Source organism: Haemaphysalis longicornis, unplaced genomic scaffold (genome assembly GCF_048455015.1).
Source record: "Haemaphysalis longicornis isolate Haplotype H1 unplaced genomic scaffold, Haemaphysalis longicornis Haplotype H1 scaffold_8, whole genome shotgun sequence".
Taxonomy (NCBI): domain Eukaryota; kingdom Metazoa; phylum Arthropoda; class Arachnida; order Ixodida; family Ixodidae; genus Haemaphysalis; species Haemaphysalis longicornis.
Genome location: NW_027526445.1, coordinates 117,438,438 through 117,453,511, shown reverse-complemented (window position 1 = coordinate 117,453,511; position 15,074 = coordinate 117,438,438). Strand labels below are relative to the sequence as shown.

The 15,074-nt window shown below is 47.8% G+C and overlaps 1 protein-coding gene across 2 annotated transcripts in view; it reads left to right on the top strand.

Moving 5' to 3' along the window:
- The window catches only part of LOC144149794 (open rectifier potassium channel protein 1-like), a 165,917-nt gene that overhangs the window by 92,965 nt on the left and 57,878 nt on the right, over window positions 1-15,074 (top strand). For both annotated transcript variants that reach the window (XM_077681437.1, XM_077681436.1), the window contains exon 2: window positions 11,312-11,462. In XM_077681437.1, the coding sequence (XP_077537563.1) occupies window positions 11,321-11,462 (142 nt within the window). In that variant the 5' untranslated portion in view covers window positions 11,312-11,320. The remainder of the gene's footprint in view (window positions 1-11,311; window positions 11,463-15,074) is intronic.

Below are 15,074 nucleotides of genomic sequence, written 5' to 3'. Positions count from 1 at the left end.
GGTTAGCTCAAACGCTTCTCAAACGCCAAATCTAACTCCTATAGTTCGGCTTGCTTATTTTGAAAGGCGTCTGACCCGCCTCCAGGTGACTCGAAGTCTTGCCAAATATAATTTGGGAAGAGAATTTTTTTCGAGGGACCCTGCAACACTTGAATGATTTCGGAACGTAGTCAACAAGCGCAGTGCTTATATTGGGAGATTACAAAGTACGCCGGCCAAATATTACGTGGTCAGCCCATCAAATAACTTGAAAAGTTCCCACAGAGATTTTTCTCTTCTCTCTTCCCCAGGCTTGGTGCAGCTTTCGCGCTTGAGTGATGTCACTGGAGCCACATCGTGGCTATTGCCTGGCTTCAAACGCAGCAACAAACGCGTTCGGTAGCCACTTTAATGAAAATTGCAACAGTAGCGAAGCAGAACCCGGAAGGAAAATCGGCTGCGAGCAGCAAATAACACATGCCGCTGTTCGCAGGCCTTAACACACCGCTTTCGCCGTGCTTCCAGCCACGGGGAAGGAAAGAGCGAAAGCGTTTATCGGCAGTGTTGCAGGGTCACTTTCAAAAAAATTTCTCCCACCTGCCCTCGCGGGAACCCCTGTGAAGATGTGACGCATAGGGGGTTCCGTTGTTGTTTCCGTTAGGTTGATTCTCCCATCGCGTGAAACGTGCCGTGAACCCCCTGCCGCGGCTATGATGCAACACAATCCAACATAATCCACTTTAATCCAATCCAATCCAAATCCAATCCAATACAGTCCAAGCCAAGCCAAGCCAAGCCAATCGAATCCAATCCAATGCCCCTCGCGAGAGAGGGTTCGCTATCGGAGAGGAGAGGGGGTGAGCGGCGGAGAGCGCAGCTCGCGCGGCGAGGAGAATGGGGGAGGGGTGTGGACGGACAACAACAACGCCGTATGGAGGGACAAGGCGAGTGAATGAGATGCAGTCGCATCTAATATGTAGAGTAATCAAGTGTGATATTGTAAAGGCGAGCGTGTCAGAGCTTAGATGCCCCTTGCAACAAACACTACGGATAAACGATATTTCGTTCCTGGGAACACAGCGAAAGATGTAGGCTATCGCCAGCATGTAGCGGCGCTGCCGGATTAGCCCGTCGCAGCAGATGCGCCTTCCAGTTTGTGCTCTGCTTTTGTTGGGCTGTTCTGTAAAGTAGCGATCCAATGCATTTGTTGCTGCCACTGATAGGAAACCAGGCAATCGCCGCGATTAGGCTCTAGTGACGTCGCTCATGCCAGCAAACAATGCCCATGCCGAGCAAGAGAGACATAAATTGGACCACCTTTTAGGTTATCTGATCTGGATAGAGCAGCGTTGTTAACAGCGGAGCTGTCGTTTTAGAACTATCCCACGAACTCAACACATTGGAGACATGGGAGGAAGCCCTGGCTAACTCCGCCCTCGAGACTCAGCGAGAGCTGGTCCGAAGAACGAAGGTCGGGGCAGCTGAAACTGGGTCCCCGGAAAGAGGGCTCCACTGTCACTTCTCTAGCTCCACCTGTTTACTGACTGACTGACTGTTCTAGCGCTGGTCTTGGCTGCGGTATCTGCTGGTATCGTGTCACGCTATCCAGGGATCAGGTTTCTCCGCCGCGCAAAAACAGGTTCCCAGTATACAAAGAAAATCGTTAAAGAATTGAAAAAGATTTTACGGTCATTATATTTTGATAAAGTGTACCGTTGGGTGGGACCCGCTGCGGTGGCTTAGTGGCTAAGGCGTTGCGGCGCTGAGCACGAGGACGCGGGTTCGGTTCCCGGCCGCGGCGGCCGCTTTTCTGATGGAGGCGAAAAGCAAAAACGCCCGTGTGTACGAGATTTCGGCGCACGTTAAAGGTTCCCCCCAGGGGGTCAAAATTAATCCGGAGCCCTCCATTACGGCGCGCCTCATCGCCTGCGCTGCGTCGGCGCGGTAAATCCTACAATCAATCAATCAACCAATCAACCGTTGGGCGGGCTGGTAGTTCATTTTAAAAAAGGTACAGCGCGAACAGAAACAAGAACACAGAAGCACGACGGGACAAGCGCTAACTTCCAACTGAACTTAATAAGAGAAAATCTTGCACCTTTTATACGCACTCTTCTTGTTGACACCATTGAAAAGTAAAACAGAACAACAACGAAAAAAAAAACAGACATGGAACCCCTGATAGCACACAACCACATTAACACATGAACACGCGTTCACGCACTTGGAACAATACACAGATACCAAGTTGTCATATCGGATGTACAGCACGTATTGGAAAGGAAATCCAACACGTGCTGTACATCGGGTATGACAACTTGGTATCTGTGTATTGTTTGTTCCAAGTGCGTGAACGCGTGTTGATGTGGTGGTGTGCTGTCAGGGGTTCCATGTCTGTTTTCTTTTTCGTTGTTGTTCTGTTGTTCGTTGTTTTCTGTTGTTTGTTGTTGTTTCGTTGTTTTCGTTGTTCACTAGTGTTAACATGAAAAGTGCGTATAAAAGGTGCAGGGTTTCTCTTATTAAGTTCAGTTGGAAGTTACCACTTGTCCCGTCGTCTTCCTGTGTCCTTGTTTCTGTTTGCGCTGTAGCTATTCTTAAAACATAGTTCGATACAAGGCGGTTTATATGACCCCTCAAAAGTGTTTTCCCAGCAACGTACTTGTACGTTTAGGTGAAGCCGACTTTCGAGGAATAGCCGTAAACTTGGTTTTTGTAAGCTGGCTTTTTCACATTGCCTGCTGCGCAGTGAAGCACAGCCATCTACGGAGGCAGTATGATTACGCAAAAGGGCTACAACTTTTGTGTTATGGGAAGTATCCCGAAACAAAGTAAATGAAAATTAGCCGCTAAGACGACCATACCCCTGCACCGAGTTTCATTTACTTGTCATGATTAGTTAATTCGCAGTGAAGTTGTAAACGTTACGGAATTACTGTTGCTGTAAATGCACGGCCACCTACGGCGGAAGTATGGTTACAGAGAACGGCTGTAACTCTCGTGTTAATAAGACGACTCTAACACTACGCACCATATCCGCACTGGTCATCCTTCTACACAGAGTGGAGGTGCACTGAATGTCTTAATTCGAGGGCTTCCTGGCATAATGTAATGACTCGACGTGCTTGTTGACTATGTTCTGAAGACACTTCATATTTTTAAGCAGCTGGGAAAAGTACGGCAGGGGGCATTTGTGATACATAAACGGCGGTTGAGAACAGCTCTCGAGAAGAATATGGTCTACCGAACCCCGCCCACCGCTCATGTGAAAATAGGCGTGCTTCCAGAGCACATTTTTGTTCGCAAACAACTGCTCCTCTTGGCATCGCGTGAAAAGTCTGTGGCACACCAGAGACCATACGACATGTCCTATGCGAGTGTCTACGGTTTTCATCGGGAAGAAGCCAACTCTCTTCAGCTCTGCGGAAGCTATAGTTCATATCACAAGCTATAGCTGCAGCACTGTGGAGGCTACATTGTTATCCCCCTCAGGGCGCCCAACTCACCGCGAAGGAAGCGACAAAAGGCGCCGGGGCCGTGCGGTGCCACTTGCCGAGAGGGGAGAAGGGAGTGTCCTTTCAGGACCCCCTTCACGGCGTATTATGCGCCCTCAGTGGGCGCACTATTGATAACAATGTAGCCTCCACAGTGCTGCAGCTAGCTTGTGATATGAACTATAGACTCTGGGCAGCCGTTCTATAAAGAGAAAAATCCTGGGCCACTGGCCTTATCTGTCATTTACGGACAAGGTGACAAAAGCGCTCCTGTGTTTTCTAAAAACGACGGAATTGCACAGAATACACCACTGACTCCAGACCGTAAACGCAATAACCAAGGACTCTATAGAGGGGTGGAGTACGAAAATTCGAGGGGAAATGATGGACTCAGCGAGCACAGGATAGACGCGGCTGAATATCATTGGGAGTGGCCCTCGTCCTGCAGTAGACAGAACCAGGGTGATGATAATATTATCATTATTATTGCGAAAGACAGTTGGACATCCACCTTAATGCAGCCGTACGGCTACAAAGGAAAGCCGTACAGCTTCTCAGATACTTCGCAGTTGAAGAAAAATTTGTCCTTGTCTAAGATTCGTACCCGGTACAACCGCTTAACCGGAGCAGTCGCTCTACAAGCTGAGCTAACCAGGAGGCTAGTCGTTTGCAGCGCGAAAACGGATTGATCAACAACTCGAGGTGATGTACAGGTGTTAATCGACCAGATTTAGGGGAAATCCCCAAGGTGGAGTAAGTTTCTGCGAAGGAAAGTACGACATCCACCTCAATGTAGCCGAACGCCTGGACCAGAAGGAATTTCGCTTCAACTGCGAAGTTTCCGAAAAAGCTGTATAGATTTTCTTTGTAGCCATACGACTACATTGAGGTGTATGTCAAACTTTCCTTCGCAGAAACTTACTTCACCTTGGGGATTTCCCCTAAATCTGTTCGAATACGATTATTATGAGGGTGATGATGAATACACCGCTGCGGGTAAGTTCTATTTATGGTAGAAAGCAAGGTGGATAGATATGCTTGAACACCACCCATGAACTAACGTCTTTTTTGACATTTACTCTGCTGTTGATATAAACAGTGTATGGACAGTGAAAAGTAAGTTAATGTTTTATGTGTGTGGTGGCTTCCCTCGGCTAATGGTTCTTTTATTTCGTGTTTATTCTGTGTTCCCAACGCTCTCCCGATATACATATCCATTCGTGGCATTGCTTCATCTAGGGCGTAGCGTGTATAACATACTTAGAACCCATTACGCGCGTACGAAACTGAGCACGACGTATTGTTTAGCTTTCCAAATGTACTGATCGACGTACCCGGACACAACAAAGCACGACCGACAACGCAGCTTCGCGAAAAATCTATTTCGATGGACGGTATACGCCACTGCTGAAAGGTGTCGACTTAACGTTCTAATCAAGGACGCACTGCAGACCCAGCTCATATGCGCGCGCGCTGTTTTCTCGCTTCGCACGCGTCCGCTGTATCGCGCTTCGTTAATCGCACCCTTGACGGCGTACATGCGTTTGCCCAGAACAGAGCGGTAGCGAAGATAGAACTAACAGAGCGAAGGACGAGGTTAAAAATGGAAAGATTAAGCAGGATACAAAGCTGTTGCATAAGCAACCCTTGAAGGCACGAAAGAAGCAGGGCGTACAAACGACGAAAAAAAAAAAGAAAAAGAAAGCGCCAGCGCAAAATAATCACGTTATATACAGATCTCGCGTCTCTGTCTGCTGCCCACCGCTGCGTTGTAAGCACGCAGAGGCCAGCAGAGGTAGCGGGGGAGGCAAGGGGTCTGGTGGCCCCCTGCAGAGTAGTGACGTCCGAGGCGACGTGCACTATCATCTTCGTTCGCTCTCTCCGCGGAAGTCCCATTTTATCCGCGTTTTCTTTTTTAGCTCCCCCACTCAGGGAGATGAGGGAAGGAGAGGTGTTTTTGTTTCGTTTTACAGAGCCCATAATGCGGTTCCCCCCTTTTCGCCCAGCGCGCAGCCCCCGTGCTCCGGTGTTGGTTTAGCAGCGTCTGCCTGCGGAGTCAACACCCTCGCGATAAACGGTGACTCGTGGGGCCAGCGCGTCGCCATTTGTAGCCGCCTACCCCAATCGCGGCCCTATCGAGCGGACAATGTGGGACCGCGAAATCGCCCGGAGAGGTTTCGTGAACAAGTTCCTTGAAGGACGGAGAAACACGGCTGCTAAGGAAACTGAAGCATCTGCCTTTTAATCTCACGGGTGAAACTCGAAGCGCGAGGCTCTGCTCTTTCTCTTCTTTCTCGTTCCGCATTTTTGTTGATGGAAGCGCGAAAACAACGAGCGATTCGAATTACAAAGCTCGCATCGGGGTGATTTATTTGTTTACTGCGCGGCGTGGGTGCGGGAGAGGGAAGGAGCTGGAGGCTTTGATGAGAGGAGCGTGCATTGTTTGTGCAGGAGGAGCGTGCGACGCGTATCTATCTCTGCATCCTGGAGTTGCCGTGTTGTCACTGGACGGTTCCGTTAATACTCGTGTCGACGACCCGAGCGCAGGAGGGCGGACTGCGGAAATGCTAGCCGCTGCATACTGCTAGCCCAAACGCGATCCTTCCACGCAAACAACGATACTCCTGAAGCTGGGGAGGCACCACTTCGCCTTTTGTAGCGTAAGCTACACTGGCCGAGGTCAGTTTTGCGTGGACCCTGAAGGGCCGTGCTGCGCAAGCGCGAGGAGCATTGGATTGGATTGGATTGGATTGGATTGGATTGGACTGGACCAATTGGAGTACGGGTGTGCAAAGAATTGGGTCTGCAGATTCGCCGGTCAGCGCATTCCACAGGAGGGACGTCATAGCCGCGGCAGACGCACTGGCGCCGGCGCGTGCCCAGCTGTGCGCCTCCGTTGCGCAGTAGCCAAGTCTGACGCTGCGCTGGAGCCGCTTGATAGCCGTTTCGCGTGGCTCCTGGAGAGCCACGCTGCGCATGCACAAGGAACAGTGACTGGACTGTACCGGACTGGACTGGACTGGACTGAACTGGACTGGACTGGATTGCTGAACGTTCTTAGCTCACGCTACGTATATCCTGGCATAGCCGAGCTAAGCCACTGCTATTTTTGTTAGAAAGGGGAAGAAATCTGTATTGAGTGGCACACCAGGTAAAACAATTCACTACACTACCTAAACTAGTGCACTAGTCGCTGTATTCACCCCCATCGGGAGTAAGTAGGCAAGTCCAACCGTTAGTGGGACTGACCTCTTCAGTTTTCATTAAAACATTCTCTAACTCTCTCTCTTTACTCTCTCGTGCAAATGAACACTGGTGTGCCTACACTGGGCTCTGAACTGTGTAGTACATTTTGGTACGGTAGTAGGCATTCGTAATTGCAGCCGGCTTTTACTTTCCAAGTGTAATGTGTTTCATGGCTTCAAGCTCACTAATATTACCCGAGCACTTATACACTATATAAGAGTCACTGCAGACTAGCAACGAGAATATACTCAGCATAGAGCGTGCTTCCGTGTTTCTACGAATTTTAATAAAACTTCAAGGATTAAACGTAAGCTCAGGACCATGCTGTGTGCGCAATTAAGCCGCTCTAAAAAATACTCGGGCATCTGCTTGCTTCAGTGCAAATACCGTCAAAAGACGGTATACTTCTGGCACCTCTCACACGTAACTGCCCCATCCCCTACCTCTTCTTAAGGACGGGGGAATCTCGAACCGGCTATGCTGCTGACAGTGCTGTCAGTGCTGGGCGACTTATAATCCATAACCTTTCTTTTTCTCTTTTTCTATCCTCTTTCCTGTCAATCCCTTCATACTAGACTCAATCTTAATTGAGGTGCCCTCAGCCCGAGGGGCCATGATCGGCTGGATCTTTGCGTATTTTTTCTTTCATTAAAGCAATACACACCCAACGCTCTTGCTACCCCCATGACGAACTAAATGGATGTTGGTTCAATTCGAATTTTACTCGTTCGCGCTGAGCGCGCCATTGAGAGCATTGCGCTTATTTTTCTTTAATAGTTGTTCTTGCGCTACTTGGTACAGCACGTGCCGAAATCTTTTTACTGTCTGCCCGTATTGCGGCTCTCTTCGACAACGATTTTTTACGCGTCATTTTTTTCTCCATCTGCGTTAGTAAAAACCAGTACAACGTCTATTCTTAAAGGAACGTTGATAATCTCCGTTATGCACTCACATTTTAGGCCAAATGTGCTTGAGATTTGTTTTCAGCCGAATAATGTGGGCCCGTAGGACCAACTGAGCAGTTTTAGTAGTTTCGAATGATCCTGCCTGTGTATACTTCGTGTTCAAGCATTCTTTTACTTTGGCTTGGCGGCTGAATCGATTGACAGAGAGACAGACGGACCAGAGGTTTCGCGTTTAGGTAGCCGAAGAAGCATAGTCTTGAACAGCTCATTTTCGTATCATTCCCCGTTTAGCGTAAGAAACTGAGTCCTGTCTGCTGCTGCTGCTTGATCCGCGGCCTGGTGTGTTGGCGCCCGGGGCTGGGGCCGCGGGGCGATGGAGTCACGCGGGAGTTTATATTTACCAAGGGGGATGAGGTGGCGCAAGACATATCGCACTCGCGTCACGCTCAGATGCAGTCCGTCCCGTGGTTCAGGGCGTACTTTAGGGGTGCCTGTAACTAACACAACTTTGTCTCTTCCTGAAGGATGCTGGTAGGTCATAGTGAGTGCAAAAAATGGCCGCGTATCTGCTCCTTTTGTTGCAAATGTCGACGCAAGACGATAGTTTACTGGCGCCTCTGGCAAGTGAATGCATCCCTTGTCTTTCCCGCTCACCTCTCATGCTGTTTCTCTCTCGTCTCGTTCCTCCCAAGATAACACGCTAGAGGTTTGCTCAAGTCAATTTAAATTTACCGTGTTCTAAGTCGAGTGCCTCGATGCCAGCGCTACCGTACGGCGGAGACGCGCGTGAATCGAGACGCCCTACTAAAACGTTCATAGGATCACGTTGCCCTACTCCACGACTGTTCCAAGCGCAACGTGGAACCTATCTAGTGGAGCCTTTCGTTGCTGTTGCCGTTTGGTTTTTTATAATTCCGCCAGGTAGCGCGGGCAACAGCAGGCGACGGCTTTCTGCAGTTGATGTAGTATTTTATTTGCTTCAAATATCGCTCATGTATTGATTTTCTGCCTTATATTTGCGTAATGTCTTGTTCTTGTTCAACAATATTGACAAGTATGAACATAGACGTTTATATTTGGATTTGAGTATATAAGACTGTTTCGCAGCATATGTGTTGCTTTGGCCGGCCGGCTGAATCGAGTGATAGACAGACAGACAGACAGACAGACACACAGATAGACCAAAATTTTCCCGTTCAAATAGCCCAAGAAAGACTATCGTCTTTCAAAGACAGCCACGTGTGTGCACGCGGTGTATGAAGTGCAGGTGAGCGAGGCCTGTAAAAAAAGCGGCCCAGGTTGAAGGGAAGATGGCGCTGCATTGCTCCCTGTATTATCATCCTATTATAAGATGGGACGTGGGGCTAGTGTTATACACAATTTTTTTAAAGCTCGCGTCAGTCGGCACATTCGTATTGATTTTGTCACTAACGCGTTTGAATCAACCAGCGAGCATGTATGTACACTTTTATCTTAGCCGAACTTTAACGCCCATTTGGCGGAGCGATTGCCGAGAGTTCTATGGAAGGCAAAGTCCATCTAATCAAACAACACATACACACATGACTCCTGACTTCCGATGTGGTTGATATCTTGTGCGGAACTTCGTGACTGACTGCACGCGCGGAAACGTCGCGAAAAACGACCCGGGCAGCCACCACCCAGTAGGATTTCCTCCTGGACTCAGGACGCCTGTCGCCAGATGGGCACCCTAACATAGCGCCTGCTGTTTGCTGAAAAGTTTACCGAATTAATTAAATAGATAACTAACTTTTGTTTGACCTCGTTCAATGCGTTATTTGTTCGAGTAGTATATATAATACTCGAAATATTTCGGGTCTCGCTGCTTTTTCTGTATGGGCAAGTCCTATTCAACTTGGTGTCCTTGGCTTGGTAGACGGTGTGGCTTTGCACTACCGAACGCACGTAGCCCAGCCCATGGGGCACAAGTAAAGCAATACAGAATCAAAACGTAATACTGGGAACACAATACAGGAAGTCGCTTTTTCTGAGAATCACTGCTGAGAGAAATGGGAGCGCTCACGTAGCCAGAGCCGATACCAGAGACGGTAACACGCGACACACCAGGGGGTTCGCGGAAGTCGGGCAAGCGCCGAGCGTGGGGCCCTCCTTGAAGGTGTGCCGTTGTTCGCGGCCGACTCAGACCGTTACTTTCAGAGAATGAACGGCTTTGTTCGCACTATGGGTTCGCAAGAGGGCGGCTGGTGATTAAGGACACGGGCCGCGGCTGACTCACACGGAACGACACGTTGATGCTGAAAGGTTGACGTGGGTACAAGAGCATCGCTTCAGTAAATTATCACACCCCGCATGCTTCAAACAGCGTTGGCTGTGACATTTAGCTGAACACTGCTTTTCTATCTCGTTCAGAGCGTCTCGGTTTATGGGAAGCGAAGTGCCTTAAGGCTTGCGTCCAAGAAACCTCAAAGTAGGCTACCGCACTTGGCACTCTTCGGCCTGTCCAGTTGTGTGCGGTCAACTTGCAGGCGTTGACGAAAGAGAATATGCCATACCCTAATAGAGGTGTGCGACCCCTATGGGCCGTACAAAATGGCGGCTGTCTGGCCAAGCACGCCGCCGACTTTTCCATTGCGCTTTTCTTTCGTGCATGTAACATGCATATATAGCTTGCCCAGTAGTGTCGGTTGTATCTTTCGCGCTGTCATACTGAGAGCAGGAACATTTCCGAGAATTCCGGCATCGTTTCCTGGGGAACTGCTTTCATTGCTATTCGTGCTCGGCGGGGAGAGTTCTGTAGTAGACAGCTTCTTGCAGTGCCTTTCGTCCCTACGTGTTCCAGTTCAAAATTTCATAAAATATTTTCCTCTCTATGACCCCTCCAAACCAATGAACAAAAGTGCTTGCTTTGCTAATGAATTTCTCCGCAGTGACCAGCTGCTGTGGGAGATTACGCACAGTTCACGACTTAGAATGACAATTGCGCTGAGACAAACGACAGCGCTAAATCCTAATGCTGCAAATTTTACATCTACAACAAGACTTGATGGAGGTACGGCTATCAGGTGTAGCAAAAAGCCTGTGGGTGCAAATTGTCCCCTAAACATAGGGGCACGATATCTCCCACGTTTATGAGCTATCCTGTAACTGAGTCCAGTCGTGTGTGTGACGCTGAATTTTTCTCTACATCCCGTTTGTTCCACAACCAACTCCCAGGGTTCCATGTAAGTTCGTGTGGCCTATTGCGTGTTCTAACTAAAGCCGCACGAATTTTTCTTGTACGAATACAATGGACCTTTTTTACAGTAGCATTCTTCGCATGCGTTACTCTCACTCCCAGCGACCGATCCACCATTATTGGGGGGTGCAAAACGTAACCACAACGACGCCATATTGGATTAGCCTGTTGCGAACGCCGAGCCAGCTAAGTGCTGCTCTGTTTACTGAGCCCTAAAAGAGGCCAACAATTAGGCGCTATGGCTGCCATCAAAAAATTTCTCTGCCACAAAAACCATGCGTGGCGCTTGGGACGGCTTCCTCAACTGCGCAGGACAGGCGAGAAAAAAGGGCCGTGTACTTCTATAATCCCTCAAGGGCGGTTCGGGTGGCCGCCGCAAGAGGGCTACACTACTGGAAAAGGGTCAATTACATTGGAGTGAAGCTCGCATCTTCTCATCACGCTCACCATGGTGCCGCTTGTCCTGTGCGCAGGCGGTGACGATGAGCAAGCGCGAGGTGCTCGCCTTGCTGGTGGTGTTCATCGTGTACGTGGTGATCGGCGGCGCCGTCTTCATGGCCGTCGAGGGGCCCCGAGAGGAAGAGCTCCGCAGCGAGATCGCCAGGATTCGGCAGGACTTTCACGGTACGTCCACTCACCGAGGAGCCCTCTACACTTTCGTTTTCATGGGGTAGTGCTCTGCCTCGAGTGACTCGAATCAGGCTCTGTTCGTGACGTAGAACTCTACATCCTTCGCCCGGAACACTTGCACGCGTGAAGTGCGTCTATTTCGGTATTTCAGAGGGCGTGCGAAGTGCTCGAAACAAAAACCGACGCTGAGCAATTCTGGCAGAAAGAGCCTGTTGGAGCGATGGTGATCGCATGCGTCTCTTTCATCGCACATTTGCCAGATGGTGCACCGAAGCTCTTTTTTGGAAGCATATCACTTCTATCTTAACGTTACAAACTTGAAATAGGCTGCGTGTTGCAATGCGGAAGCCCTTAGTCTTAACGGATATGCATACGGTGCTGTACATAAGGTGCTATACACAAGGTTTGAGGGGCACGCTCTACAAATCTCAGCAATGGGGCGTCGAGCTTTGAAGAATAATTATCCTCTGGGCAGAGCCATTAAAGCTGAAAGACGTCATGTTTTTGGCAGCCGCCTCAGCCCTACGGCCTGTAAAGGGAAACGTGCCAACAAGGCTACCTGCAGCCGAGTAAGAATAATTAGTAATTTCCTCTCTCTTGGCTTGAGGTACGGCTAGCACGTCCCCGCCGGAAAACCGCTGCTGTAATTGGTAGTCTATTAGTCGCACCTCTTAGACCGGGACTTTAGCTACGGTACTCGCTCGCTTACCATCTGTTACTCTCTGGTGGACTGCGGCTGCTGTTCACTGGCATGAACTCTCACTTTTTGATGGTATAGACTGATGGTATAGACTGGCGGTATAGACTGAATCGAAAAGCAATTTTGCAATGAGCTTTTTATGCCTAAAAATAACCCCCAGAAAGTTAACACCCGGCACGCCGGTGTTGACACTCTCTTTTGTAGCTTTTTATATGCACAACGAAATGTTTAGAGATGTGTGAACGCTTAGAAAGCGTCGAACCTTCTTTTAGAAGTGAAACACCCTAGGGGCTCGGGCTGTCGACGTATCCTGTCGTCACGGTAAATCAAGTTGTCAATCGATGGTCGAAAAACAAGTGTATAATGAATATAACCGATTAAAAATAAACCAAAACGATTTGAAATAATTTAAAATACAGGAATAATCAGGATCTAATTGCCTTATTAACAAAACTTTGTTAAATTAGACCTCAAAATTGGTTTCAAACGCCACGGTTTCTCCTGTAAAGCATAATTCTTAGCATGCTGCGGCGTGTGACACGAAGACAACTTACGGCCAGTATGCCTCATTTAATTGTTTGAATCCGGTTCAACGCAAGAGAGGGCGCCACCGCCTCAGCAAGCGCGCGATTGCTCCTCCCAGCGGCGCTTCTCCGGCTCCCAATCAGCGCATGCCGTGTGGCAAGAGAGATGTATCTTTGAATACACCTATACACTGCATGCTTCGCCCCTCCGCAGGTTTCACGTTAGTGGAGATGGCCCAGGATTTTTAAAATGTGAATATATCCAGGACGCTTAGCAGGTCTGGTCCTTATGCCCGTGCGGCAATCCGCGGCACCGCAGAACAACAAATAAAACAGCCGATCGCGAATGGCTCAGGCGCTGTGGGTGTCTCGCTGCTTGCAGCGATTTTTGTCAGTTCATGTCGTTTTCCCCCACCGCGTGACTCAGTGGCTGCGGCGTTGTGCGGCTGAGCCCATGGACGCCGGTTAGATCTTGGCCACGACGGCTGTTTTAATGGTGATAGCCTTTCTTGGGATACTTAAACGCGAAAATTTTTCTCCAATATCGGTCCCACTACTCAGCCGCCGCTTAAGAAGTTCATATAATTCTTAAACGTAAAGTTTATACAAGCAGAGCATTTTCAAAATACTAAATCTGGTAGCATACTTCCCACTTGCCAGCGTTGTTCTGCAACAAGAAAACATATGGCATATTTGTAGCAAAACTTAAATACTTCACTTGCACTAGCACTGTGCGTTTATTTAAACATGACGTCGGCGTGATTTTTGCGATGACAAAAACAAGAAAAGTGCGCTAAAGACAATATTTTAACCACGGAACACAAAAAGGGCTCTCGCTCAAGCCTCCAGCTGGTGTCTCGAGCGCCAAGCCAGTTCGGTAACAAAAGGCGCGAGCGGTGCGAACGCGGGAAAATTGAATTGAACTCAGCAAACCTCTATTGTGTTCTGTACCTTGATGTATATTGTATATGTGTAGTGTTTCTATGTATTTGTGCCTTGCACAATTTTTTTAATTCATGTGTGTTTACATGTATTCATACTTTGCCAACTGTTTATTTCCTTGTTGTTCTTTTTTTCTTTTTTTTCTTTTTTTTTTGCACCTGTGTGTTTTATATATGTTCCTTGTTAATCTTGCCTATGTGTTGTGTATATGTTCCGTGTTAACCCACCTCTACCCTATCCCCTTATTCCTGTGTACTCTTTCCTCCCCATCCCCCCTCCCCTACACCAACAGGCGTTCGGTGTCCGCCCCTAGGCGAGACAATTTACGCCTGCTGGTAGATCTTCCCTTTCCAATGAACAATAAATACATACATACATACATACATACATACATGCATGCATGCATGCATACATACATACATACATGCATACATACATACATACATACATACATACATACATACATACATACATACATACATACATGCATGCATGCATGCATGCATGCATGCATGCATGCATGCATACATACATACATACATACATACATACATACATACATACATACATACATACATGCATGCATGCATGCATGCATGCATGCATGCATGCATGCATGCATGCATGCATACATACATACATACATACATACATACATACATACATACATACATACATACATACATACATACATACATACATACATACATACATACATACATACATACATACATACATACATACATACATACATACATACATACATACATACATACATACATACATACATACATACATACATACATACATACATACATACATACATACATACATACATACATACATACATACATACATACATACATACATACATACATACATACATACATACATACATACATACATACATACATACATACATACATACATACATACATACATACATACATACATACATACATACATACATACATACATACATACATACATACATACATACATACATACATACATACATACATACATACATACATACATACATACATACATACATACATACATACATACATACATACATACATACATACATACATACATACATACATACATACATACATACATACATACATACATGCGTTAGACAGGCGCGGCACAGCGTGAGAGGTGGGCAAGAGAGAGAGGAAAGGCAGTCCGTTGTAGGGGCTGCACAAGACTAACGCCTTCCGATGACATTTGCAGCGAAGCGAGCATATACGCGGCCATTGTTTTTTCTAAAGGGTGCGATCAAGGAAGGACCAAAACACCCGTGCGTCGAGATTTTGGCACACGTTCACAATTCAACTTGTCTAAATCCGTAGCCCTCCACTACGGCGTGCCTCCAAGCCGAGGAGTAGCTTCGGTGCATAAAACAGCCCAAGTTTTCAACTGATGGTATTTTCA